This window comes from Alternaria rosae (assembly GCF_020736505.1).
Source record: "Alternaria rosae strain MPI-PUGE-AT-0040 chromosome Unknown BKA58scaffold_3, whole genome shotgun sequence".
NCBI lineage: Eukaryota > Fungi > Ascomycota > Dothideomycetes > Pleosporales > Pleosporaceae > Alternaria > Alternaria rosae.
In genome coordinates this window covers 421563-447040 of record NW_025763572.1, presented here as the reverse complement: position 1 = coordinate 447040, position 25478 = coordinate 421563, and the positions used below count along the sequence as shown (strand labels likewise).

The 25478-nt window shown below is 50.0% G+C and overlaps 9 protein-coding genes across 9 annotated transcripts; 4 read left to right on the top strand and 5 right to left on the bottom strand.

Annotated features, from left to right (window-relative positions):
- Positions 1 to 167: 167 nt before the first annotated feature.
- BKA58DRAFT_117159 (transferase family-domain-containing protein) lies at positions 168 to 2611 on the bottom strand. The gene is made up of 5 exons (XM_046164058.1): positions 2257 to 2611; positions 2009 to 2205; positions 1430 to 1955; positions 937 to 1384; positions 168 to 815 (listed from the first exon to the last, which is right to left on the bottom strand). Exons 1-5 carry the CDS (start codon positions 2414 to 2416, stop codon positions 380 to 382), a joined length of 1767 nt encoding a protein of 588 aa, XP_046027155.1. The 5' UTR covers positions 2417 to 2611; the 3' UTR covers positions 168 to 379.
- A 1988-nt stretch (positions 2612 to 4599) lies between these two features.
- BKA58DRAFT_454024 (uncharacterized protein) lies at positions 4600 to 6614 on the top strand. Its single transcript, XM_046174496.1, has 3 exons — positions 4600 to 4665; positions 4729 to 5868; positions 5917 to 6614. Exons 1-3 carry the CDS (start codon positions 4606 to 4608, stop codon positions 6466 to 6468), a joined length of 1752 nt encoding a protein of 583 aa, XP_046027154.1. The 5' UTR covers positions 4600 to 4605; the 3' UTR covers positions 6469 to 6614.
- A 145-nt stretch (positions 6615 to 6759) lies between these two features.
- On the bottom strand, positions 6760 to 7957 carry BKA58DRAFT_437169 (uncharacterized protein; the record flags this gene model as incomplete). Its single annotated transcript, XM_046173465.1, has 2 exons — positions 6760 to 7610; positions 7663 to 7957. The coding sequence occupies 2 exons, from the start codon at positions 7955 to 7957 to the stop codon at positions 6760 to 6762; spliced, it is 1146 nt and encodes a 381-aa protein (XP_046027153.1).
- A 161-nt stretch (positions 7958 to 8118) lies between these two features.
- On the bottom strand, positions 8119 to 8715 carry BKA58DRAFT_409692 (uncharacterized protein; the record flags this gene model as incomplete). Its single annotated transcript, XM_046172161.1, has 2 exons — positions 8119 to 8403; positions 8701 to 8715. 2 exons carry the CDS (start codon positions 8713 to 8715, stop codon positions 8119 to 8121), a joined length of 300 nt encoding a protein of 99 aa, XP_046027152.1.
- A 23-nt stretch (positions 8716 to 8738) lies between these two features.
- BKA58DRAFT_379351 (uncharacterized protein) lies at positions 8739 to 12083 on the top strand. Its single transcript, XM_046169805.1, has 4 exons — positions 8739 to 10671; positions 10730 to 10949; positions 10999 to 11307; positions 11372 to 12083. The coding sequence occupies exons 1-4, from the start codon at positions 8764 to 8766 to the stop codon at positions 11905 to 11907; spliced, it is 2973 nt and encodes a 990-aa protein (XP_046027151.1). The 5' UTR covers positions 8739 to 8763; the 3' UTR covers positions 11908 to 12083.
- A 46-nt stretch (positions 12084 to 12129) lies between these two features.
- BKA58DRAFT_437167 (uncharacterized protein) lies at positions 12130 to 13347 on the top strand (the record flags this gene model as incomplete). Its single annotated transcript, XM_046173464.1, has 1 exon — positions 12130 to 13347. One exon carries the CDS (start codon positions 12130 to 12132, stop codon positions 13345 to 13347), a length of 1218 nt encoding a protein of 405 aa, XP_046027150.1.
- A 655-nt stretch (positions 13348 to 14002) lies between these two features.
- Positions 14003 to 18177, bottom strand: BKA58DRAFT_418768 (uncharacterized protein; the record flags this gene model as incomplete). Its single annotated transcript, XM_046172682.1, has 6 exons — positions 14003 to 14308; positions 14425 to 14503; positions 14630 to 14923; positions 15221 to 16292; positions 16344 to 18016; positions 18079 to 18177. 6 exons carry the CDS (start codon positions 18175 to 18177, stop codon positions 14298 to 14300), a joined length of 3228 nt encoding a protein of 1075 aa, XP_046027149.1. The 3' UTR covers positions 14003 to 14297.
- Positions 18178 to 20359: 2182 nt separating this feature from the next.
- Positions 20360 to 21580, top strand: BKA58DRAFT_418767 (uncharacterized protein; the record flags this gene model as incomplete). Its single annotated transcript, XM_046172681.1, has 4 exons — positions 20360 to 20478; positions 20526 to 20833; positions 20897 to 21028; positions 21320 to 21580. Exons 2-4 carry the CDS (start codon positions 20561 to 20563, stop codon positions 21578 to 21580), a joined length of 666 nt encoding a protein of 221 aa, XP_046027148.1. The 5' UTR covers positions 20360 to 20478; positions 20526 to 20560.
- Positions 21581 to 23330: 1750 nt separating this feature from the next.
- On the bottom strand, positions 23331 to 24754 carry BKA58DRAFT_418766 (uncharacterized protein; the record flags this gene model as incomplete). The annotated part of the gene is made up of 4 exons (XM_046172680.1): positions 24339 to 24754; positions 24182 to 24253; positions 23556 to 24121; positions 23331 to 23363 (listed from the first exon to the last, which is right to left on the bottom strand). The coding sequence occupies exons 1-4, from the start codon at positions 24343 to 24345 to the stop codon at positions 23331 to 23333; spliced, it is 678 nt and encodes a 225-aa protein (XP_046027147.1). The 5' UTR covers positions 24346 to 24754.
- Between the last annotated feature and the right edge of the window lie 724 nt (positions 24755 to 25478).

Genomic DNA, 25478 nt, shown 5'->3' with positions numbered 1-25478 from the left:
GATGTAGATCGGAAAGCATTATAGTATTACATGATCATGACCAGCGTGATCATAACACCACACGCCGATACGACCATACCCAAGCACCAGAAGAGCAATCATCAACGAAATCCTAACCAACTAAAGAAAAGCGCCCCCCCCCCCCCCCCCCCCCCCGATTTTGAGATACCACCCAATGCAAGCTAATTGTACAGGATATCAAATGTCCGACCCAAATCATTAACCGAAATCAACACCAGATAAACATACCCAATACCGTCATATCGAAACGAGATACCGTAAGCGTCATCCACAGTTTGGTGTACCGGTGCACCAAACTCGCATTACCCAGAAGAAGGCAACAGAAACATACCAATGAACAAACGATAGTGTTCACCGTTCATTCAATCACCGCGTCGGCCCAACAGCTCAGCCCGCCCTCTTCTTCGAGCACACGCGTCATGTCTTCTTCAGCAAGTCGCACGAGGATCTCAAACGGCGCCTCCTCTTGGTTCGCAGTTTGCCTCCGACGCGGAAGGAAGATCATACCGCCATCGCCCGGACCGTAAGATCGTCTGATGAACTCGGGTCGACCAGCCAGGGAGTCCTTGCCTAGATCGGTGCCAGGTATGCCCCAGCTGATATCAGCGCCGAAGTTGAGCCACGACGAGATGTATATGTCTGAGCCGAACTTCAAGGCTAGTGCGACCTCGGTGTCTGTAATCTGCTCGATTGACTTGAAGAAAGTTAGGTGGCGGTTCACCCATTCGTCGTCGACATCGAGGATCGTGCTCTTGATGGTGTTTATGACCTTGACGATTGTGGACTTGGTTACACTATCGTTATTTGTCAGCTGGATTTCTCAAACTTAATCGCGTTGCTCAAGATTTGGTGTACAAGGTTCAGCGCGCCACAAAGTGTGACGAGCGATGACGAGGTAGTAGGGGATAGACTCACCGGTCCTCTGCTGTAAGGTCTGCGACGTTCATTGTGCCTCGTGAGAACAGCGCCATGTTGCCTGTGTAGTCTGTGGATACCGGAGGTCGTTGCCGTCTTCGCAAGTCCGTCGCAATACCGATGCTAGTTTCTGTTAACCCGCACTTGGTCAAGCGATTTGCTCTAGCGCGGGTAACATGCGTCCAGACCAGGGCTGCAAGCACATTGCACATTGTCGGAGGAGTGTTCTCCGGAAACTGGGCGCGTAAAGTTTCCCTGTACTCGCGTACTCGTGATGCTGGAATGGCAAAGAGGCGCTGGGTACATTTCGTCTCTTTAGGCAAGGTTTGAAGATACCGAGGTGAGCCATCGCAATAGCAGTCTGCGCTGGCGCTGGCTTGTGGTGGCGTGATCTGCTCGTCAACTGCTTTCCGCATCAGAGACTGCTTCTCGGCGACGCTTTCCATATCTGGCTTCGTCAGTCATAGCTTGAGAATGCAGTGAGGAGTCTTACCCATGATTTTGTGCTCTTCGAAGAGTTGCTGCTTCGAAAGGCTGGAAACATTCTCGGCGAAGGTTTGCCAGAAAAGGGTGACGCCGGAGAAGTCGAAGACACTGTGATGCATGTACATCGAGAGCACAAGACCACCAGGTATGAAGAAAGCCTGAGTTCTCATTGCCGGTGCATCGCTCTTATTGAAGTCTACTTTGCCCTCGCCGTCTCTTGGAATACCAGGATATTCTGCGAGATCTTCCGGGACAAACATCGATGACGTGAAAGCACTAGGTGGCATGCCATCTCTTTTGAGCTGCTCGTAGGTATGTGGGAAGTTCTTCTCATGGTACGGGATCTGCTTCGACCGAAAGATACGACTCAGATGCTGGCTCGATATCTCCGCTGGGTAGTGGAGAGCAAGCTTACCCGCTTCTCGGTCGGCAAGTGTGAGAGTGCCAGCGAGAAAGGGGAATTTGTTTAGTGTGAGGCGTAGCCCAGCACTCAGAGATTGTATGGCATCTTCGGCGAGATTCTGGTCCGGAAACTGCGGATAGCGTCAACTTCTGCCAACACGACACATAATTCTGGAAAACATACTGGAAAGATACACAGAGTCTGTATGTAAACGCGCACTACATTTTGGTCTAGACATGAGAGATGAAACGACTTCATCGGTATGGGCGGGACGTGTGGTTTGGCCAGCATCTCGAGGAAGCGGGGAATGGTGCTAGTGATGGGATCAAAAAGCCGGCCGTTGCGCGATACTAGGGGTAATTCAAGGGACATGGTCGTGGCTTTTCCGATGTCAGTGTATATATACGAAAGCGATGAAGAGTCACACATACGACGAATTGGGTGAGCAAACACCCAGCATGTGAAGCACGAGATGATTTTACCCCCTTCACCGCAAAAGGCCCCATTGAACTGCGCCTGGTGTGACGGGAGGCATTGGCCCACTACGGGCCGAGAAGGACTATGACCGCATGCGGAAACATCTGTGCGCATAAGCCACGCTCATTCCCGCATTCCCCGCCTGTCTGCTTATTCGTGATTCACACTCAACCCTTGACGTGCGCCAAACGTGTCTCGTGCCGTCTTCCCCGTCCGCTTTGCTCGACCGTGCCTGAGTTACCAAACCTCGCGTAACGGATGAGGTGCAGCCGATGCGGCAACGTTCAGAGAGGGTTCCCGCCGACAAACGAGATGGCCACGACTAGGACCGTTCGTGTGCTTTGCTTTTCTTTTCGCCAGTCCTCGCCTTTCGAGGCTGAGGTTAGCCGACAACATGCAGCTCGAAAAACATCAATTTGCTATTCTGTGACGTCTATGCCCCTGGCGACAAGGGTGGGGCGCATAGGAATTGTCCTTGTTTGTGTCGACTGTCAAAATCAGGCTGTCATCCACGTCCTCCGATCGTGCTGTCGCTGCGGGACTCGTCGCGGCACAGCGTGACATTCCGATCGTATCTGAAATTGCGGGTTTGGCTGCTCTCCAACCTGAATGGCCCATGTGACCAGGATGCCACGAGGCATTGTTTGATCATCGATACCAAACTAACTGCAGGCAAATCAATACACCGGAAGTGTCGCCTTTCTTTAGTCGGTGTGCGCCTCAAGCAAGGCCAAATTGCAGCCCTATGACCAGGCGCTTGGATGCCTGTGTGCCCGAACCACTTTTGCGACTGAAATGCACCCGCGTTTAGCAGCGCAGAGCGTGTCATTGCAGCCTGGAGGGATCAGCGAAACCAAGGAGCCCGCGCTAGCACATAGTTGCTTTCAACGTCCCAGTCGATGTGAACACGTTTTTCATGACTGCTTTCGACAAAAACCAGTGTCGCCGTAGTACTGAGAGCTCACCGAAGCTAGCTGCCATGGTGATGCTCCAAATAGCATCTGACAGGTAGCGGTGTGATGTATATCGCCTCTCAGTAGGCTGTGAGAGTAAACAGTGATGCGTCATATGATCGGTAAGGCTCCTGAGGAGACACGTCGCCGGCGGTCCTTCGGTTAGTGGGTCGTTACCAGCGCGAAATGCCAGCAAATACCATCAGCATCGCTAAGGAACAATCAAACGAGACCCTTGTCGAGAGTAAGATGACGAAGATAGATGTCGATGCGGCTGCAGCCATTGTGGCTGACTGATGCAATAAGCCCCACGTTATGTGCGACGGTGCTGTCCAATAAGCGAAGAGCGCCCCATGCGAGTGCTTGCGAAAAGGAATTAGCAGGTCCTTCTGAGCAATCGGGCCCCTTCCAGGCAGCTGCATTGCGGAAATATTTGCAGAGCTATCGAAGGCTTCCATGCGCCTTGTACCCAGATAGCCTCTTGCATTGAGGGACTATCTATGCGATAGGAGTAAGGTTTGTAGGCCGTCGCACAGCGAACGGCGGTATGCATGGCCGGGTAACGACCCGAAGGAGCGTTGGATGAGTGAAAACAACCAAGTCCTAGTTGAATTGAACGTACGGGGAAGAGGCGCCCGGATAGAGTAAAGTTTGAAAGGTGGATCAGCATGAGCCTGATTCCATGCAGCCGCGTCAATCATGCGACCAGAAGAATGAATCGCATCCTTCGCGCAACACCATGACAGGGTGATATGAGTGTGGTGAGAATCTAGGCCCGACCCGTCGTGACCAGTCCGATGTGATGGTATTTCGAGAATTGCACGTTGAGCGCTTCCGTGCAAGACGCCATGCCGGTTGGTTGCAAACCTCTCTGCCAGTCCATTCACGGTGAAGGAGCAGTGGCCATTGGTGCAACGACTCGCGTAACTGTCGTCCTATCTTGTATTGAACGCGGGCGGAACAGCCGAACGGTATGTAAAACCTGTGCCGTATGCAACTAGGTGACGCCAGCAGTATCCTTGTCTGTGTCGTCGCCTACTTCTTATCGAGATTGCCCGCGACCTTTGGCCATCATTACGGCTGCGGGCGTGCGGCGGGGCCTTGCACAGCACTTAGCGCCGGGAGTGAAAGCGTTGCGGGGTTTCGCGGAATACTTCCCCGCGAATCTTGTGATACGATCGGCTAAGGAAACATAGTCTTGATGAAACCCCGCATGCGACTCGTTATATCCGAGTGTTTGCAGCCAGCTCATAATGTAGTACAACACCTCAATACCCAGGCACAAAGAGTGGATACGGAGTATTGGCGGTCAAATCATAGATGCTCGAGCCGGAACCGAGCACCACAATCATGAAGGACCGATGTTGTATGGTACCGAAGCACTCTGGACATAATGTGCTACCGAATAGTGTAAGATTCGACTTCCACTTTATGCGCAGATATGCTCATAACGTTGTGCTGAACATGTCTTAGCCTCTCTTTAGTCGGCTTCTCCGATTTGCCAACCGGACGACTACGCGCATAGCTATTAACGATGTTCGGTTGAACGTGCAGAAGACACATCTAGAGTTACTCTCGGATGTGTTGGCCTTGAGAGAGAGGCTTCTCAGCACGTTGACGAATGCGATTCGTGAGGCGCTGAATAGGCGGGAGGAGGTATACATCGCCGTCATAGCACCAGGAGGCTACGAATACACAGTAGCGGTATTAGCAATACTTGCCCTTGGAGCTGCTGTAGTACCACTGACTCCAGCCTTACCCGTAGAAGAGGCAGTCTACTTCATCGAGAAGTCAAGAGCAGTGCTGGTTCTTGCCAGCTCATCGAACATGAAAAAGTGTCGCGACCTGGAAATTCGGATTGCATCGATGAGTAACAAAAGCTTTCAAGCTGTAGTCATTCAACCGCCAAATGCTCGTCCTACCCTCAAGGCTGGAGAAATCATCATCTCTTCCGACCGTACCATGGATGAAAATGCGCCTGCCGTGGTCATTTTCACTAGTGGGACTACCGGCCCACCTAAAGGTGCAGTCATGCGAAGATCTTTTGTCTTCGACTGTGCACTCGAAGTGGCGGATCACTACCAGCTAATAGAAGACGATGTGGTTTTGCACGTTCTTCCGGTGCATCATGCGACGGGTGTCGGCATCAACTTTTTTCCATCTCTTGTAGCTGGTAGTTGTATCGAGTTTCGCAGCGGAGGCTTTGACGAAGAGCGAATGTGGGAGCGATGGAAACAGGGCGCTTCCGACACCAAACAACGAATTACTGTCTTCTCTGGTGTACCTACTATATACATGAGGATGAGACGGTACTATCAACAGCGAATAAGCAAGCTACCTGCAGATGAGATAGCAAAGTATGTCGCGGGCGCGAGACAGTTTCGAGCCTGCTTATGCGGAACATCAGCACTACCGCAGCCACTCGACGACTTTTGGAAGCATCTGATGCAAAAGCCGATCCTGCAACGATACGGAGCTACCGAGTTTGGGGCTATCTTCAAGATGCGCCTCGGCGACGAGTGCGTCCCAGAAGGTTCAGTTGGTGAACTCGCCAGCGGCGTTGATGCCAAGCTATCCGGAGGAGACGAAGGAGAGGTGCTCGTGAAAAGCCCAGTAAGTCTTGCATGAGTCGGCTTGATAAGTTGCGCTAAGCAAGTTTAGCATATGTTCTCAAAGTACCTGCGTGATCCTGAAGGAACTGCAAAAGCTCATGATCGAGATGGATACTTCCGAAGCGGCGACATTGCGCGACGAGAGGGCAAATATTACTTCATTATCGGTCGGGCGTCTCTAGATATCATCAAGTCGGGCGGATACAAGATCTCGGCTCTGGATGTCGAGCGCGAACTGCTCAGTCTGCCATATGTAGCTGAAGCCATGGTAGTCAGTGTACCAGACGAGGAGTACGGGCAGCGCGTCGCTGCACTGGTGTCGCTTCAGAACGAGGAAATGCCTGCGGAATTCTTGAGTGGCAGCGATGCGTCCCAGCACGCCTTGACGATCGACGACTTGCGACGAGACCTACGGGAAAGGCTAGCTGGGTATAAGCTACCCACGCTCCTGAGGATTGCAGATGGCGAATTTCCAAAGACAGTTACAGGCAAAGTGCAGAAAAAGATTCTTGGGCCTCGCTTCTTCCCTGCAGATTATCATTGGCGTCAAGAAGTACAAAAATGGGACGCGCGATCTCCGAAGACCTTGGCGAAGCTTTGATCTTTCGGGCTCATCGTACCGAAGATTCTTCTGCGCGTCATCTCGATTGAGCTGAATGATCAACGTATGGTCGCAATCGCGCATACACAGATGTTTGCGGTTCATTATTGCATGAAAGAAAAGTAAATGTACCATTCCAGTGCGGTGATGGTGGGCCCTTTGGTTGTCATGACGAGACAAAGAACTTTGGCAATGGCGCAGGCGCTGCAGAGAGTGTTCAAGTAGAGTAGCTGGTAAGATAATTATAAACAATTACCCAAGAGCTTGATCGCGTACAGGATCTTAGAACACTTATCTTCTTAGTGTTCTTAATGCTGCTTTGTACATCGAGATATCCCCTTGCTTCCTTCGAAGTTTTGCCTGCGGCTTTGCGCGTGGATGGGGCCCTGTTAGCATCGTCTCCACGAAGACGTTCGTTGCCTGCGATAGAGGTGTCCAGGTCCTGCTAGTTACAATCAATACTTTGACAATAGATCTCTTTGCGCGGCCCGTCAACTCTTTCAGCAGATTGCAGAAAAGCGCAATGACCTCATCGGTTGACGATGTTGCGTGCACAGAAGAGATCAGGATGTCTAACTCGAGAACGATGTATACTTCCCGACATACGTTCTCGAGCGTAGCCCCAAGGATCTCAAGCCACTCCTTCGCCGTGGTAGCGGTGCGAAGCTGCGTGCAGCTTAACGCCGTCGATTTCTGAGAGTGCGCTGAGTCGCCTAATGTAAGCGCTTGAGCGGCGAGTGACTTGAGAATGTCTAGCGGGTTCGGAATGCTGGTGGCTCGATCGGACAGTTGTGCGTTTACGGCCCAGAGCGTTGTGATGTTCTTGCTCTTCAACTCTTCAGCTACTCTAACGGCCGTGTCGCGCAAAGCCCCTCGCTCTTGGAAACTACCCTTGATGAGCATGAGTGACGGCTCTGAAGACTCTGCAAACTTTTTCAACGTCTGGGATTGCCAAAAAGCATTTGGGACGTTGACCTGCTGAGTTCGTCGGCGCAGATTTCGTACCATAACGGCCTGGCTGTAGCTTTCAAGAGGATCGAATGATGATAGCTCTGCTGCGATTCGCACCATTTCCGAGAATTGCAAATCCGATACCTTGTCGTTTGTATCCACGAGTGAGGATGAATTGATGGCTTGGTGATCTATGTACAGTAAGCAGGCGTAGACCTCATCATATAAACACCGTGGACATACTGATCATCATGCATTTCATCTCGAAGATAGTGCTTTCAGACTTCTCTACGCGATCAGCCATCAACTTCACGATGGTGTGCATTTGTCGCAGCTCCATTTGAGACCCCGCGATGGCTAGCTGCTCGATATTCCGTGAGCCAGTCTCAATATTCTCCAGAACATCATGGTAACGTAACTCGGCAGGACGTGTAACAGAATGAATGATGTGACGCAGAGTACCCTCTTGGCACCAGTCATGGGCACGGATCAAGAACCGGATGATTTGCGCGTACAATCCTTCCACGGCATCTGTCATCCTCGCAGTTGGGTATAAGATTGTCGCCAGTTCAATGCGAGGAAGGGCATCTGCGATACGGGCAAGGCCTTTTGCTATGCTTGTGATGACACCTTCATGGTTCAGAAATGCCTTGTGGTTACATTATCAATATTGGACCGATTCCGAGGCTTCATGCTATGTCATTCGGGTCGACTCACTACGAAAAGAAACTTTATCGTGCCCCAAGCCAGAGCTACATACTCCGGATGATGCTGCGCTAGTATGTCGAAGATGTTTCCGTAATGTATCAAGCGGCTGGAAAATCGTTCCAGCCATTTCCCAGCTTTTTTGTTGCGAGAGAATGTGTAACTATCGCAGGCGGTCTTTACGACGTTTTCCAAGTCCTGCAAACTCGCTGACTGATTGGCAAAGTCAACTTTGCGCTTATCTTGCGTCAAATTGGAACCAAAATGTAGAATCGCAAGCTTGTATGATGCAGCTGCGCTGTTACCTGTTGTACTGCGAGATGTTAGTGAGGCGCTAATGCAGCTACGAGTAGCCTCGCCTCGGAACGCCTCCTTGGGTCGCACGGTCGCAATGGGGTACATACAGTGTATGAGGACACCCGATCCACCCTTCACTTAGCTGAGTCGCCATCTTACGTTGTTGTCGTTTATCTGGAAGAATTGGAAGTAAGCTTTCAGCCTCCAGGCTGCAACGTTCAGCTGCCAAGCATGTGGCTCGTGTCCCTATCTCGTTGCGGTTAGACCCTGTGATCTTACGTAGACACCTGTCATTGTGCGGGGTCTTGCTTCCTATCTTTCTGATTAGGTTACCTGTTGCAGATGTTCACCAGACCATCGAAAAACAGACTGGATCGAACAAGAGGTCCCGTTCGCCACTTCGATCTCATACCTTCCGGAGGCCCAACAAAGGCGAGGGACGGCAGCGACGAGGCTGAAGATTCCGATCACAAAGTTGGAGATCCTGACCACGAGGCCGAAGCTTCGGATCACGAGGCTGAGCATTTGAGTGACGATCAGTCTCCAGATGATTACGATGACGACAAGGAAACATTAGAAAGGGATGAAACCGGATTTCGCACCGAGGAAATTCACACACCGTTTCTAGATCCAAACGCCAACACCGAAGGCGATTCATTTCACAGCGGCCCAGATTTTGACCAGAAAGACATAGAAGACGCAAGAGAAGAGTACTCTAGTCTCTTGAAGAAGTTGACTATCTCCCGAGATCAAACAGAAGCTAGCAGCTTCGAAACAGACAGACTTTTGGCGATCGCTGTGAACCTGGGGGTATTCACGGATAACGATACCACGGAACCATTGCCGCCGCCGCCTCCTGGTCAGGGAAACCACGCTCTCCAAGACTATCAGATGCAACTTATGCTTTTGGAACAGCAGAATAAAAAGCGACTCCTCATGGCGCGGCAGGAACAAGACCAAATCGCCTCTGGCATTTCCGATCTGCCCTTTGCCCAGAACTCTCTCCCCACCAAGGTCCCCGAAGCTGTTCACTCTGCCCTGATGCCCGAAACTAACTATAATCCTGCACTCAGACCCAAAATGCAGCAGTCGCCTTTGCATAGCATTCAAAATATACATCTCGCTCACTCAACGGAAGCATCAGCGCAGAAACAAGGCAGATCTGGCGAGTCACAGCTTGTCAGCAGGCTTTTGAGACGAATTGATGAACTGGAGAAAGCTACTAAGAGACCAGAACATCAACCAGTGCAAGGTTCCAGCCCTCTCCGCTTCCAGGTACTTCATCTATTAGATGATGCAAACAGTACTGTTTGTCTTCAAGAGCCAACTTGGACTTTCGGAAAGAATGGCAGACTGCAGCTCAGAGCAGAGTTACCACTAGTCGATCTGGACACCCATCTACGCAAGAATGATGACATCTCTTTCGTGGTGTACAAGTCTTACGCAACACCGACATTCAGCGCTACTGAACTGGCAGAATGCCTAGAAACAGGCGTGCTTCCTGCCCCGGAACCGTCGAATGAGTTTATCAAGATCATGTCCGAAGAGCTGCGCGTGGCTTTGGAGATGTTCCTTACAGCCGCATGCTCAATTGAAGAGAAACAGCTTGGACGATTCTTGGATACCCTAGATGCTCCTTACCTGTTTTGGTATCGTGGCAGATCAAAAAGAACGTCCTTGTCACATCAGCTTCCAAGACATAAAGCGCATCTGCAGTTACTGTTCGATTGGATTGAGCGCAATTATGCCGCGAAGTTCGACCAGTTTGACGAGATGAAATCTCGCGGGTGCATTTCACATGCATTTATCGAATATCTTTTCTTCCCAGGCGATGTTGTTGTTGATCAGGAAGGCGATAAGACCAAGGCCTACCGGTTGGAAGACATGCCGGCAATACAAAGGGTCTACCACGGACGTCTCCACCATTCGCACGAGTTCGAGAAAATGGCTCGTGCAAGGTCAAGGACTCAAAAAAGAAACAAGACTGACGAAGCCTGGGCTTGGGAGATTTCATGTTTGACCATCGTGTATGATGGCCAGTTCTATCTTCAAAGCCAGAGACTCCTTCTTCGACTGATTGCCGAGAGTCACGATGAAGAAGTCGCCATTACCAAATTGAGTATAGTTCCCTTACCATTCGTCAGTAAGGATCTGCAAGAGCAACTCATGCAAAGAGGCCGCACATTCTGGTCCTGCCGTATTAAGCGACCAGTCTCGTACAAAGGCGGAGATGAAGATGCGTCACATACGGTATGAACAAGACGCTCAACTAGATATCTGCATCAACGCAAACCTAACCATGATGTAGTACGGTGAGAGATACGTAATTGACAACAAATCCTTTCAGAAGCTTCATCTCGACAAGCAGAAAGCGAAACGAATTCAAGACCCCATATTCTCGGGCGCTAGCAAAGATAGAACGCCATTGTTCGTGGAAGATATGGATGATGATGAGCCCCCTCGAGCGCCCGACATATACTTGTTTCCCCCAACTATACCTGGTTTCTCCCTGCGTCGCAAAGTGTGGAGTATATATTGTCTCAGTATCTAATGTGCATACAAACTGACTTCTCATAGTTGATCTAGTAGTCGACAGAATTGTCGATATTTCTTGGAACAAAGAAGCTTTCGACCATCTAGTCGCTGATGACAAGACGAAAGAGCTTGTACACGCTCTGGTGGCGGACCGAATCTCCACCGAAAGGAACACCGATATTATCCAGGGAAAAGGCAATGGACTGATCATCCTCCTTCATGGAGGTCCGGGGACTGGCAAAACCTTTACCGCAGAGAGCGTCGCTGAGCTAGCTGAGAAACCGCTATATCCGGTGACATGTGGCGACATTGGCACAGAGCCAGACCAGGTCGAGCAATACCTCGAATCAGGTAAGTTCTGAGTGTACGACATGCATGTGATACATGCACTAATTTTATATGCCCGCCTCTGCAGTGTTATACCTAGGCAACCTGTGGGATTGTGTTGTGCTTCTAGATGAAGCCGACGTGTTCCTCGAGGAGCGAGGGATAGCTGATCTAGCACGCAATGCCCTAGTTTCAGTATTCCTCCGTGTGTTGGAGTACTACGACGGCATTCTTATCCTCACATCTAATCGCGTCGGCACATTCGACGAAGCCTTCAAATCTAGGATCTCGCTCGCCCTGCACTACCCCAATCTGGGCAAGTCGCAACGCTGCCGTATCTGGAAGAACTTCCTCAACCGCCTCAAAGCACTGAAAGAGCCTGGTATCGACTTCGATGACATTGAATGCAATGTTTTGGAATTGGCGCACGAGGAGCTCAATGGTCGGCAGATTCGTAACGCGATTACGATTGGAAGACAACTCGCAAAGTTCCAAAAGAAGGATTTGTCATATGCGCATCTGAAGCATGTCGTTGAGGTAGCTGGCCAGTTTGAAACGTATGTGAAAGAGACGAAGGAGAATTTCTCGGATGAGCAGATCGCTCGGCTTCATGGACGCAGATAGTGACCGAAGGTGGTATTCTTCACATTCTTTCAATGAAGCGTATGCGTAGATGATGCGTTGTTCTCGGTGGTCTCTTCACAGCGCTAACGGGTAGCATTGGCACGACTTTATCTTTGCGTAGCCGACTTTCTTTTTTTCCTTACAACCATCTAGCTCCAAGAAACAGATTTGATCCCTAGCAAAAGCCAACGACCCCTACACAAGCTAACAAAGACCTCAGCAATGGATGCCTCTGGTTTCCTCTTGGCTATTCGACGCGAGTTTGACTGGCACGTGCGACAACATCGAGGAACGGAGGTGTACCGAGCACCCTCTCTTACGAACCCTGTTCTACCGATGTTTGCCTTGGATCGCTGGGCTACTGGTCCAGGCCAAGATACCTTCGACATCTACACCATCATGCGACCCGCCCTACAGCTTGCATCAATGTGGCTCACTGAAGATCTTCCCTTGCTCTGGTTCAGCCATCTAACCTTTGGGCACCGCCGCCGCAATGCAGCCGGGCAGGTTTACCTTGAGAGAAATCCCCACTATAGAACCCCTGCAGCTCTTAAGACCGTGAAGGAGAATTTGCATGAGTTCGGCAAGACAAACTTCTTCGCATTCGCGCCTCCCAAGTGCAAAAACACATCTTACGCCACAACGTATTCTAAGAAAGAGTCGATACCTCACTTTCGGGAGTTCAATCACGCTGACTTCCCACCTGTCCTCTCCGATAAAGGTATCCTGAAACCTTGCATCATCCTCACACGGGGCTTCGTCAAATCCTTTCGATCGAGAAGCGTAAGTGCGAACGAACGGTATAGAAGCCTTTTCATGTTCGCCATTGATCTGTGTCACGAGGTTACGCATAGTTACAGCATGTTCCATGATGGCAGCATCCCTGAGCCACTCTGGGCTGCGAACGAGAAGTTTCCCGAGCTAGGTTACTCTTGGGAAATGAGTGTACTTGGCCATCTTCCTATGTCCAACAGCATCATTATAGAAGACGGCCGATCTCGCGAAATCAACTCCGTTTGTATGCTGGAAGCCTCATCACATGTTGAGCGCGACAGGCTCCTCTCATTTCTCAAAGGTAACTCCCGCGCCGAGTTCACGAGACGAGACGCTTCTGGAAACTATCGCAGCTGGCCTGTGTTACACGGCGGAGGCTTTCGTGGTGCGAAATGGACGATGAGCAACAACGCCCAACTCTTGATCGCCTCCTTCCATGTCATTCCAATGCACTGGATGGTATCTTGGTTCCAACAAGATGTTTGGGAAATACTAAAGATACGTTGGGCGCAGAACAATCTATATGAAGCTCCAGCTCTAGGCCAGAAATTCATGGTCAGATACGAGAGATCTACGCACGGAGTGTCAGTTCATCGACCACTTTACCCTAATAATCGTGTTGACGCAAAGATAATCGAGGACCATCGCAAAGAAGCCCAGAAATAGGCTCATGTGCAGGCGGGAAGTGTAGGCAGATTCCTGTGCAGCTGTAGCATCCTCCGTATATACAAATAGTTATATCAACCCACTTCTAGTCTTTTCCCGTACATTTAATTAAAATGTGCGCCTCATCCGCACAAATGGCACCTCTTATTCTACAGTCTTCGCAAACATGCCAATCTCCTTGAAAGCAATGTCGGCAATAGTAGTAAACATCAGTTGAACTTATGTCTGAGGTGCATACGTCGCATTCAGCCGACCCCGAATCATTGCTAGAATCAGCCGACCCCGAATCATTGCTAGAATCAGACAACGCTGCTTCCACAGGACTAGTCAGCCCACCTTCTTCGGACAGAAGTTTTGACACCGCACTATGCCCTTTTTTTGTAGCAATCCAGCATGGTGTTCGCCCAAACTTATCAGTAATTTGAGGGTCGTAGTTATACTGGTTGACAAGGACTTGAACAATATCAGTCTGGCCGCCGGCCGCCGCCCACCAGAGTAGAGTCCGGCCATACGGATCTTGGAGCTGTGTGATGTCATGTTCTGGGACTAAAAGCTCAAGCACTTCACTCTCTCCGAAATATACAGTTGCGTGCAGTGCGTTGCCGTAGCGTCCACCCTGCGCGTTGATCTCGGCGCCCACGTCGAGCAACGTCTTGACTACCTGCTCGTGGCCTCCCCCTGAAGCTGCCTGTAGTGCGTTACCGAACTCTCCACCCTGGGCGTTGACCTCAGCGCCCGCGTCGAGCAGCATCTTGACTATATGCTCGTAGCCTGTCCATGAAGCTGCCTGCAGTGCGTTGCCGTAGTATCCACCCTGGGCGTTAACGTCGGCGCCCGCGTCTAGCAGCATCTTAACTACCTGCTCGTGGCCTTTTAATGAAGCTGCGTACAGTGCGTTGCCGTAATGTCCACCCTGGGCATTAACGTCAGCGCCCGCGTCTAGCAGCATCTTAACCACCTGCTCATAGTCTCTAGCTGAAGCTGCTTGTAGTGCGTTGCCGTAGTATCCACCCTGGGCGTTAACGTCGGCACCCGCGTCTAGCAGCATCTTAACTATATGCTCGTAGCCTGTCCATGAAGCTGCCTGCAGTGCGTTGCCGTAGTATCCACCCTGGGCGTTAACGTCGGCGCCCGCGTCTAGCAGCATCTTGACTACCTGCTCGTGGCCTTCAGACGAAGCTGCCTGCAGTACGTTGCGGAACTCTCGACTCTGCAGTACGTTGCCGAACTCTCCACCCTGAGCATTGACCTCAGCGCCCGCGTCTAGCAGCATCTTAACTACCTGCTCGTGGCCTTTAGATGAAGCTGCGTACAGTGCGTTGCCGTAGGGTCCACCCTGGGCGTTAACGTCAGCGCCCGCGTCTAGCAGCATCTTAACCACCTGCTCATAGTCTCTAGCTGAAGCTGCTTGTAGTGCGTTGCCGTAGTGTCCACCCTGGGCGTTGACCTTAGCGCCCGCGTCTAGCAGCATCTTAACTACCTGCTCGTGGCCTTTTGATGAAGCTGCGTATAGTACGTTGCCGTAGTGTCCACTCTGCGCGTTAACCTCAGCGCCCGCGTCTAGCAGCATCTTAACCACCTGTTCGTGACCTTCAGATAAAGCTGCGTGCAGTGCGTTGACATAGAGTCCACCCTGGACGTTAACGTTGGCGCCTACGTCTAGTAGCATCTTGACCACCTGCTCGTGGCCTTCAGATGAAGCTGCCTGCAGTGCGTTGCTATAGAGTCCACCCTGCGCGTCAACGTCAGCACCCACGTCTAGCAGCATCTTGACCACCTGCTCGTGGCCTTTAGATGAAGCTGCGTACAGTACGTTGCCGTAGGGTCCACCCTGGGCGTTAACGTCAGCGCCCGCGTCTAGCAGCATCTTAACTACCTGCTCGTGGCCTTTGGATAAAGCTGCCTGCAGTGCGTTGCCGTAAGGTCCACCCTGGGCGTTAACGTCGGCGCCCGCGTCTAGCAGCGTCTTGACTACCTGCTCGTGGCCTTCAGATGAAGCTGCGTACAGTGCGTTGCCGTAGTGTCCACCCTGGGCGTTGACCTCAGCGCCCACGTCTAGCAGCATCTTGACTACCTGCTCGTAGCCTCCAGACGAAGCCGCCTGCAGTACGTTGCCGAACTCTCCACCCTGCGCGTTCACATTGGCGCCTTTGTTGAGCAACATTCTTGTAATCGTTCTCAAACCTAACAACGCTGCGTAGTAGAGCGGCATAGGTACGCTACTAGGACTTCTTTTCAAATTCCTTCCTTCCCATGGACGATCCGGATCATACAACTGGACCCAGGTGAGGTATGCTGGCTCTTCAACGGCCATTAAACTCATCGCTAGATGACTAACTTGTTCTATCTCGTCTCCTGTGTTTTGAAGATGGCTGCTCCAAAACTCAGCTGTGTACCTTGTAAGTGCGGATGCCTTAACTCTCTCTCTTGATAATGGTTGTTGGAGCTGAATTAAGTATTTTAAACAGCCTCTCGCTATCACCTTCTGACATTCACCCTCCTGCATGCTGTACTGCTTTGCGGGCCCTTGCTTGATTCTGTCTGACACAAGGTACTCCTGCACTGAGTAATGTGCTAGAGCGATGATCAGGTTGGCAGGCCTTGATCTTTTTTCCGCTTCGTTCTCGGTGACAGTGACTAGACTGGAGCAGATGTCTAGCGCTTCTAGTGGATCTACTAGCACTTCATTACGGTCAAACGCTGGTTCGCGCGCAATATCGATAGCAACGACTTCAGCAACTTCTCTAACAGAGAGCGGCCGGGTAGAGAACGTTAGCCATTGTAGGATGCGTATCGCGTATACGCAGTCCTCTTCGCTTATAGCGGTAAGAATACGGTCGTATGTCTGGTCTAGTGTTTGCGGTAGAGTGGCGAGCGACTTGCGCAGCATCACTAGATTGCGACACTTTGCTAACGTGTCTAGCTGACACACAGCCCACCGGAACCTACGCTATCGTTAGTTGTAACTCTGCGGAGGATTCGATGGGCACACGTACATCCCGCGAGCCCCGCCCATTAGAGCAGCCTCAATCTCTTGCCTAATAGCGGCGTCCTTGCTCCATTTTGCTAAGCCCTTATCGTCATGCAGCCTTTGTTGAACGTATCGCTGTATATCTTGATCTACTATGTCCCTTTGAAGACACACAGCGTCCTCTTCCCTGACGTAACTCTCTAAGGATGTCTCAATTTCCCGCTCTTTCCGGCTGGTCATAAGCAAATGCAGGTTGTCAAGCGGCCATCCAGCCATCGTTTCGAGCATGTCCATCAGCTCCGAGCGCTGCGTACACTCATCAAGAGCATCAAGAACAACGTAGACTTGCGTGAATTCTTGCACCGCCTGAGATATTACCTCTAGAAGTGCACGTAGTGATGGCTGCCGATTTCCATTTTCGCTGGACGAAAACAACGCGTTAACATCCTTAGGTATCACGACTGAACGCTGCAGGAGCTGGCGGAGCAACGAGCGGAGCATCAGCTCTGGATCCTGCTTCTGTGTATCGTTGAAGTCGAAGTGGAAGTACGCTGTCACCATGCTAGTGTCATCATAGCAGTACTGCAGCAGATGCTCGACGATCGTAGAGCTCAAGATGGTCTTTCCACATCCCGGGATCCCGTATAGCCACAGTCGCGACGCTGTACTCATTTTCCAGTTTGTGAACTTGGCGCTTTCTAGCAGCCAGAGCCCGGTCTTAGCCTGCCGCTGCTTGTGCGCTTTGTGGTAGTTAATGGACGGGTCAGGCGCCGAGAGCCAGCTGCAGATCTTGCCAAGCCTCTCTTCTTGGTCGTGACTGCGGCCCTTGTGCTTCAGAATAACCGCACTTCTGAGCCTGTCGAGCGCGTTTTCTTTGCCTTCGCCATATATCAGTGGTAGGTGTATGTCGAATATGCCAAACAGACAATATGCTCCATCTTCATCGCGTGTCGTCTGGCGATCTTCTGCCCAAGAGAAACGCTCAGCTACGCTAAACTCGGACACTTGCTTCCCTAACAGAGCGTCGCTAGGTATTCCTGTAATCTTATAGACGGTGTCTTTTAAAGACTGCTTGTCCCCTAGCAGCTCTCCCTCCTTCGAAAAGAACTCGACGGAGCGGGGAGCTAGTAGTTCCTGAAGCGTCCAGCCTCGGTTGAACCACCTGCTCTTCGTGAACGCTGCCTTCCATCTTCGGCGCAAACTGCCATTCCCTTCTAAGGAGTTGTTCTCGACGTCCGAAAGCAAGACATAGCACTTCTCCGCGTTCTGATACCAGCGGAACATAGAGTTAATCGCTTCTTGAAGCTCTTGGCTGTTTGTCTTGTCGATGCAGCAGGTGTCTACCCAAAAGTAGCTCAGATTATCGCGCTTAGCTTGCTGGGCGCAGAAGAAAATCTTTCGATACCCCTCTTTAACTTTTGCATCAACTTCCTCTATATTGCCATAGTTCTGAAGGTCCTTAAAGGTTGCCTCCTGCCCGCCCCAGGTGTGCGACAGGATCGCATACGGGGGGATTTTGTCCCCAATCAAGTCCTCGGTCCACCTAAGTCTCCCACCGCCTGCAGTATAGAGTAGCCGCATTGTACCGTGTATGTGTCCGTATGCGCGAGGGGTAGAAGGAAGTCTCGGAGCCTCGAAGCAGGCTAACGGAATCGACGGTGCACGGCGGCTCGCTCGCGTAGGGCGTAGAGATCGTAGCTGTTAGGGTCGTGTCGAGTGCGAGGTAACGATTTGCTAAGGTAGAGGTGAGGAAGACTGACCTCGTTGTTGGGGCAGGCTGCATCTCCAGCACCCAGGACAGGAGGCGCAGCCCGCCCGCGCCGTGGCGTGAGGCTGGCTGGGCAAGGCTGACAACGCATGATCGCGCGACAGCCACCGTGTTGCAAACCGAGGAGCAGTTATTGCCTAAGGACGCGATCTGATAGTGCAGAAAGCGCGAGTTACGTACTGTCGTTTGATGTAAGAAGATGTTAAGATGTATGTGCTGTTTCGTGCAAGGACAGACTGGCCACGGGGAATCTAGGCCGCTAACTATCGTGGGCTCGGAAAGCAGTGCAACGACGATAGCGTTAAGAACAACCCAGAACGTCTTAAGCAACGCATTTGTCTAACGCCAGCAAGCGGCTCTAACGCGGACAACGAAATACTATCGATGTGCACCATGCTGAAAGCCATGTTCACGCAGCCTTCACATACCCAATCGCGACCTCAAACTAAAGCAGAGACCAGAGCACCCCCATGCACAACCGCCACGCCTATTTTAAGAGACATACGGGACTGGCATAGCGCCGTATTCTTTGCGATAAGATACAGCAGGCGATAAGGTCGCTAATGCAGGCTCGTGCATGCCAAGCGACGTTAGCGTATCCCGCCAGCTCGGGCTCGGTTCAAGAGATCTCCTGCTTCGCACTACGGAGCTCCCGGCATGCTCGCTCCGACGTCGGAGTGATCTCTCGAGCCTAAGGAATTAATCATCTTTAATTGTATGCTCTTAGAGACCCTCCGAACTTTTGATTGCTCATCAAGATCGCAAATGGACAGGGGGGTATCCCTAACGAGTTGATTGACGACAGTAACGAAACGATCGATATCACAGCCGACATAGCAGCGATTCATGTCGGACGCTGGCTTGCTCAAAGAGCAATAGCCCTACGATCATGGTGAATTGATAGTAGCTTTATAAACCGCAACTGGGAGGCGCCGAAGCTCCGATCCACCAACTTGTCTCGCGACATGGTGTGTCTCCTCACCTAGGGACGCACCTTAGTTTGATTAAATCCTACTCGGTTACAGCCACGATTTCCTGCGCTTTTTTCCGCAACTAGACAGACCAGTGGTACCAAATACACCCAATCGAAAGGAAATTGTTATTGTCAAAAGAGACAAGCAGTTATCTCCTTTCTTAAATAAATCCTACACATCCCCTTCCTGAAACCATCCTAAAAGCGCCTCATTATACCTTCTCACACCCTCGAACGCCTTGGGTCCATTACGCCCCGGAACCCTTGTCAACGCATCAAAAATCCTCGCAAGATCCTCATCAAAAGTATTAGCCACATACCTACACTCGCCTTCTCTGCCGACCAGGCCCTAAAGGTCAACATAAGCAAGTATGGTATAGGCACTCGGCACACTATCTAAGTGCCTTAGGAACTCCATCCACTGCTCGCCTAGCGATCTAAAGTAGCCTGTTACCCTGCGGAACGCACCCAAACGGTGACGCATGCTCATCTAGTTTTCTAAAGCGATTTGTATACGCGCTGTGTCGTCGCCTAGCTAGAATTGCAGGGCCTCTGTATCGCTAAGCCAGAGCAGGTTAAGCAGGAAGTTTATCCGATTTTCTGCATCGATGTCGTAGAAGTCAGAGCTAAACTAATTATTTCTATTCAGGTAGGAGAGGAGGAGTTTAAAGAGTTCGCGGCGATACTCGCGTTGTTGCTAGTCCGCGGGATCTAATGTGTGCGATATAAGAGATTGCGTAATTAAGGGCATAACTTAGTGTTTTTTTAACGTTAATTAGTAACATAGCCTTTGTTATTATAACAGCATAAGGAGGTGAGACGTACTGCGTTGAATTGGCTATCTAAGGTGGACTGAGCTACATATATAGATAGCCGTATACGAACTATCCTAACTCGTACTAGAGTGGCTCCGGCCAAGGCCGTAGATTGTTACAATCATACGCAGAGATGCAGTAGCAAGGAAGAGAGCCGAGTGCATTAAATCTCTCAAGACTAGCGGTAGCTCTAACCTCATGACACCTAGTGTAGTGATATAGTGCACGGCGTCTGCAACTTCTGGGTGATACTGTTCTGGGTTTGCCGCGGCAGCTCCACAGGAGGTATCGTACACAATGGCAGTGTCTTCACAGCTCGAATAAAGGCGCGTCACCGACTGGGGGCTGCGGCATCCTGCTAATCAAGACCTCTCGATGGTCGTTTGTCGACCCACACTGCACACAGCCCTAGGTGCTCCATCCTCAACCTTTATAAACCCTCGTAGCCTGGCATATATGGCCGTCCTCTTCCACAACCAGCATGACCGCACATTAGGAGCACAGTCGTCTGAATCGCTCTTGTGTCTGACCTCGCCCTCACTCTTCCCTTTGCACCCCTTCCCCAGCACTTCTCTAGCACTTCCCAACCGTTTAAGGACAGACGGTTAGTGTTACATCCCGCTTACTTATCCACTAGCTAACAGCGCACAGCAACCTAACAGAGTGTGTTTCTTGTTTTTTGTTGGATGAGCGAAGTTCGAGCGAAGTCCGAAGCAACCATGAAGCACTGCCAGGACCCGATGAGCCTCAAGCGAATACTAACTCCCGATACTCCCGACAATCTCGACACTCCTGAAACCCCAGCTCGTAAACAGCACAAAGTGACAGCGCAACACTACAGCCGTTTGCACGCCTTTAGCGCAACAACTAGCACCGCCTCCCAAGACAAGCAATACGACAACTCTGCGCAGACTGTCAATGCCGTAAAGTACAGCAACCCTACTCAAACCTACAACGCGGTGAGTCAATATCCTCCGCACGCCTACCCTTCGTAAACCCTTGATGTACGTTGCAGCGTTAAGACGCTCCCGCCTATCACCGCCGGCGTAAGCTTAGGTGCTTCAAACATCGGCCGAAGCCCTTTCAAAAGAGATAAGAAATTTATCGTTGTTAACCCTAGAGACTATTATACACCTAGTAACGAGTACAAGCTAGTGTGTAGGACATGTAGTAGAGATAATCTTATTTAGGATAACTTAGACTGCTATTAGGAGTCACCCTACTGTGTAAAAGAGCGAACCTTCAAATTAGCGTACGCTAAAGCTGTTTTAAACTACTACTATAATTAGCTCTTAGCTGTTCTCAATAGCTTTAACAAACAGCATAGTTAGACAACTAAATACTACAGATCTAACTTAGACAAAGTCATTTCGCTGTTAGCGGGAGGTAGGGATAGGGGTAGATCTTAGGTAAGGTAGTTTAGTACCCTGCTAAGATTAACAAAGCTGTGTCGCGATCTTGACAACCACTTTCACTCGTACCCTTACCCTCCAGCATACCCTATACTATACCAAAAACCAAAGCCTCCGCCACATCATATCTTACGCGAAAATCCGAACCCGACATACCCTTTGAATTACCCTTCAACGTACCCTCGTCCTTGCCTACCTTCAACAGCGCCGACATGTGCCCTCGAAATCACTGCCGCCGGGACATCATCAGCTCGAAGCCACCACAAGAACTGCAGCCGAAGCCTTCCGCCTTGAGCATACGTATCATCAAGTCCCAATTCATCATTGAAACAAACCAACCCCAACCCCAACCCTCTTTCCCCTTTTTAGATCCCTCGAAAGCCCATTAGCTATCCGCGGTTTGCTTTCCCTCAGTAGATGCATTTATCTCCTCTTTACCCAGTCCCCCGTTACCACTCATAGTGTCCCACATCCAGAATGATAACCATGCACAATATCCCAGGAGGAAGGCCAATTGCGAGCTGATTAATCCAATTCTTCATTCATTGTTCTTCCCAGAGTACCATAGTACCAAGCCGAATAGATATTCCACGATAGCACAGTCTAATAAGACCAACGGGGTCCACGTTATCGCCGAATCTTTTCGTGTCGCTGATTCTCGGCCTTCGAATTTGAAGAGAAGCATCGTTGAGGTTATGACCGAGGTCACAGAACCTAATGCTGAGCTACAAAGTAGTCCTTCTGCAGCGCGAACAAGGCTCGATTGTGTCGGGTGAAACTCATCGAAAGTCAGCACGGCCAGCGATAATCCAGCCACCAATGCAGAAACTACATTGAGCGTTTTGTAAAACCGTTGGAGACGCTCGAAGACCAGAAATGCGCGGATATCGAGGTTCTTGTTCACTGTGTTCGAAGATCTGTCGAGGCTTATGACCGCTGTCAATGCCGATAACTTCAATGTCGAACGAATACGTCCTCTCCTACAAGTAACCATACGCAAAGAATCTCACAGCGTGATTTGGAACGCTGTCTACGACGCTGTCACCGAATCGATACCTCCACCCTGCCCTTCCAACAAACACCTTGTACATTAACACGGGCAGCTTCGCAAATTCGACGGAGCATCGCAAACACGTAGAAGATGTGCTGAAGGAGGAGCTGGGACACCTGTAGATTGGCATACCTGGTCTGCTCTGCTTACAGACCGGCTTTTGGACCTTGAAGAAGGGCATCGGCCGGGGCCTGGAATACCCCAGCGACCACTAACCCAGCCGCATCAGCCTCTGCAAGGCTCCACTGCCGATCGCAATCTGAACACGCTTGTCGTGTCCTTCCTCAACAGCCGGCTACCCGCATTGCTGTCGTGCTTATGACCCGTTGGCGCTCTTCTCGAACTGCTGCCTGGAATATTCTTGTGTCGTTAATTACCTACAATTTTCTAATATAGATGTTTCAATAAGAACAGTGTGAGCTTGTGAAGAAGTATGAGAAGACAAATACTACGTATGCTCATGTACGATGGGTGATGCAATTCTACTAACCAAGGTAAATGTAAGCGTGCTAGTGAGACACTCCATGAACATCAAGTGCATGTCTCTTGAAGTGCATCATGTCCATCAGCATCTCGGAACATCTCGGGTGGCGGCATTGGAACTCTGATTGAAGTTCATCGAGTCGGAATGCGTCTCCACATGTTTCCTTAGGACGTCCTTTCGTGGAATACAGCGCATCCTCCGCTTGTCCGAGAACTCTTCATTCCCTATGCTGATGAGGCATATCGGGTGAGGGGCCACGGTTGGAAACAGCTGCCGAGACTGTGCCTCCAAGTCGTTTTCGTTTACCATTTCGCAATCCTGATTCGGCGGGCTCCTCTCGCCACTATCGGTGCCTGTAACATGAGATGGCGAAGGCGGAGTGAAGAGAACAATCGCATGATATGCTTGCTTCTCTCGCTTAGGTCTTAGCCTAGAAACTTGCTCTTAACCTGCGCTCCTCCCGCAAGGGAGAGGACAGGAATTATTCTTTCTTAAAGGGACAACGATCCTTACCAAACGTAGCAATACAGAGCTGTCCCCCACTATTCTCTTGTAGTGTGAAGCAAGTACTATTGCCTACAACTACCCTTTACAGTGCCCTTCTTTGGTTTTTTCGAGAAAGATAAGCTATTAGGTTCACATGCGATTAAACCCACCCTTTTTCGCTTAAATGCCTGTGGCTGCCGTGTCTCTTGCTTGTGGCACAATCTAGCCAAGGTTCGCACAAATCTTACTCGGGCTTTGTCGTCCTGAATTGGCTTGAAGAGCATGCCGGCGATAGTGCCTCGCTCCCGAAGTTTAAACTTAACGGCTGGTAGCGTTAAGACTTTCTCTGCGGCCATCCTGCTGAGTTGCCTAGCTATCTTAATTGTGTTGATCGACTTATGGAACTCGCGGACCGCCGATTCTAATCGTTCTCTGTATAACTTCTGGTATGTACTGCTAATCTTTCGCTTCGTTTCCTTGTATTTCTTGTAAAGATCCGTCCCTTCGCCCTTTGAGAGTGGATAGAAGCCTTGGTTATAAAGCTGTTCTTTGCACACTTCTCGCTCTTTACGAAGGATTGCAAGTGCAAGATTGTTCTGTAGTTCCTCCTGTTGCGCGTTATCTAGCTCTGTGGGTGCACGTTGATCCTGTGATAAGCCTATCCGCGCTACGGATTGGATGAGAAGGTCTTCTGAAGGGCTTCTAAAGTAGATTAACTGAAAGTCGCGGGCGATATGCGTTGGCGTGTAGTACTTCTCGTATGTGCTTCTAAGATGACCTATAGTCTGGTTCTGTTCTACGGGGTTAAGCGCGCCTAGTAGGTCCTATAAGCTTAGACGCGATAGAAGCAACACGCGATCTAAGGCAGACTTACTGTTGATATTCCTTCTAGAAGCTCGTCGTAGCTGGTACAGCTCTAATAATTCTTTAAAGCCCGCAACACGCCCTAAGCGTACAAAAGTGTCCTGATATTTCGCGTATGGAAACGCCTTCTCTTTTAATATGCGGACACCCTCGCTTGTATTCCTTACGTCGCATAGGAACGGTTGCTTTTGTTAGGACTATACTGTAGCAAGATACTAGGTGCACAAGTTCTTAGTTATCTTTAATGTATTCCTCTAGTAGACTAAAGACAAATCGCTACTAAGAAGTAGTAGCAATATTTAGGTACTTATACCCCGCAATTAGCTCTTTTAGGCTAATCTAGTCTAGTTTAGCTTATTTTAAGCTAGGGCCTAATATTATCTCTTTTCTTAGAGAAGACTAACCTAGTCTAAATAGAAAGCTCTTAGAGAGAGAACTTATAAAGAACTTTATTACTTACCTTTACTTAGTAAGAGTAGTAAAATTCTTAGAAAACTTAGTAGGTAGTAGCGTCTAGAGTAGAACTAGCTTAACGTAGATGATGTTACGAGTAACAAGAGTGACTCCCTCCGTGACAAGGAGCAGTCGGTTGTTGGTCAACCAGCGTCCACGTCAGAAGGAAAACGATCATCGCGGGGCTAGGAGTCACGTGATAAGCCATCCCGCCAAGGCTGACCATCCGGGATGGCAGCGCACATAGGGAGGGCAACGCCATCCCTAAACTCCCGCCAAGATGGGATGGATGGGATGGCAGGAACAGACGGCGACGGGTATAAGAATGTGTTGGATCTCATTGCTACACTCGTTGTGGTCAACTCAAATAGTTCATCTCTCACACAGATTGTTAACTAGTTATTCTATCGTTTATAGAATTGGATTGTCTTTACCTTTTGGTTAACTACGATAACTCCTTTCCACTACGAATCGCCAGACAACCCGCGCGGACTATCGCCTTAGTCTATCTCGCCCTAACCCGGACCGAGCTTAGAGAAGTATAGCGAGACCCCGTGTAACACTAAGCACCTAGATTCTGCGAGTAGACCGAGATTCTATCGAGAAGCTATCTAAAGAGCGTTTAGCCCGTTACAATAGCTCTTAAGAGGCTATACTATATAAATTAGCTAAAGACTATAGTATATTAGTCTAAGTTAGTCTAAAATATTCTATTTAGGTCTAAACTCTAACATTTTTATCTACTAAACTTAGAGAAGCTAAACTTATAATTATAGTTATTAGTAGTAATAGTAAAGAAGAATAAGAGTAAAAAATAGAGTAGAATAGTAGAAAATACTCTAAAGTATAGGCTA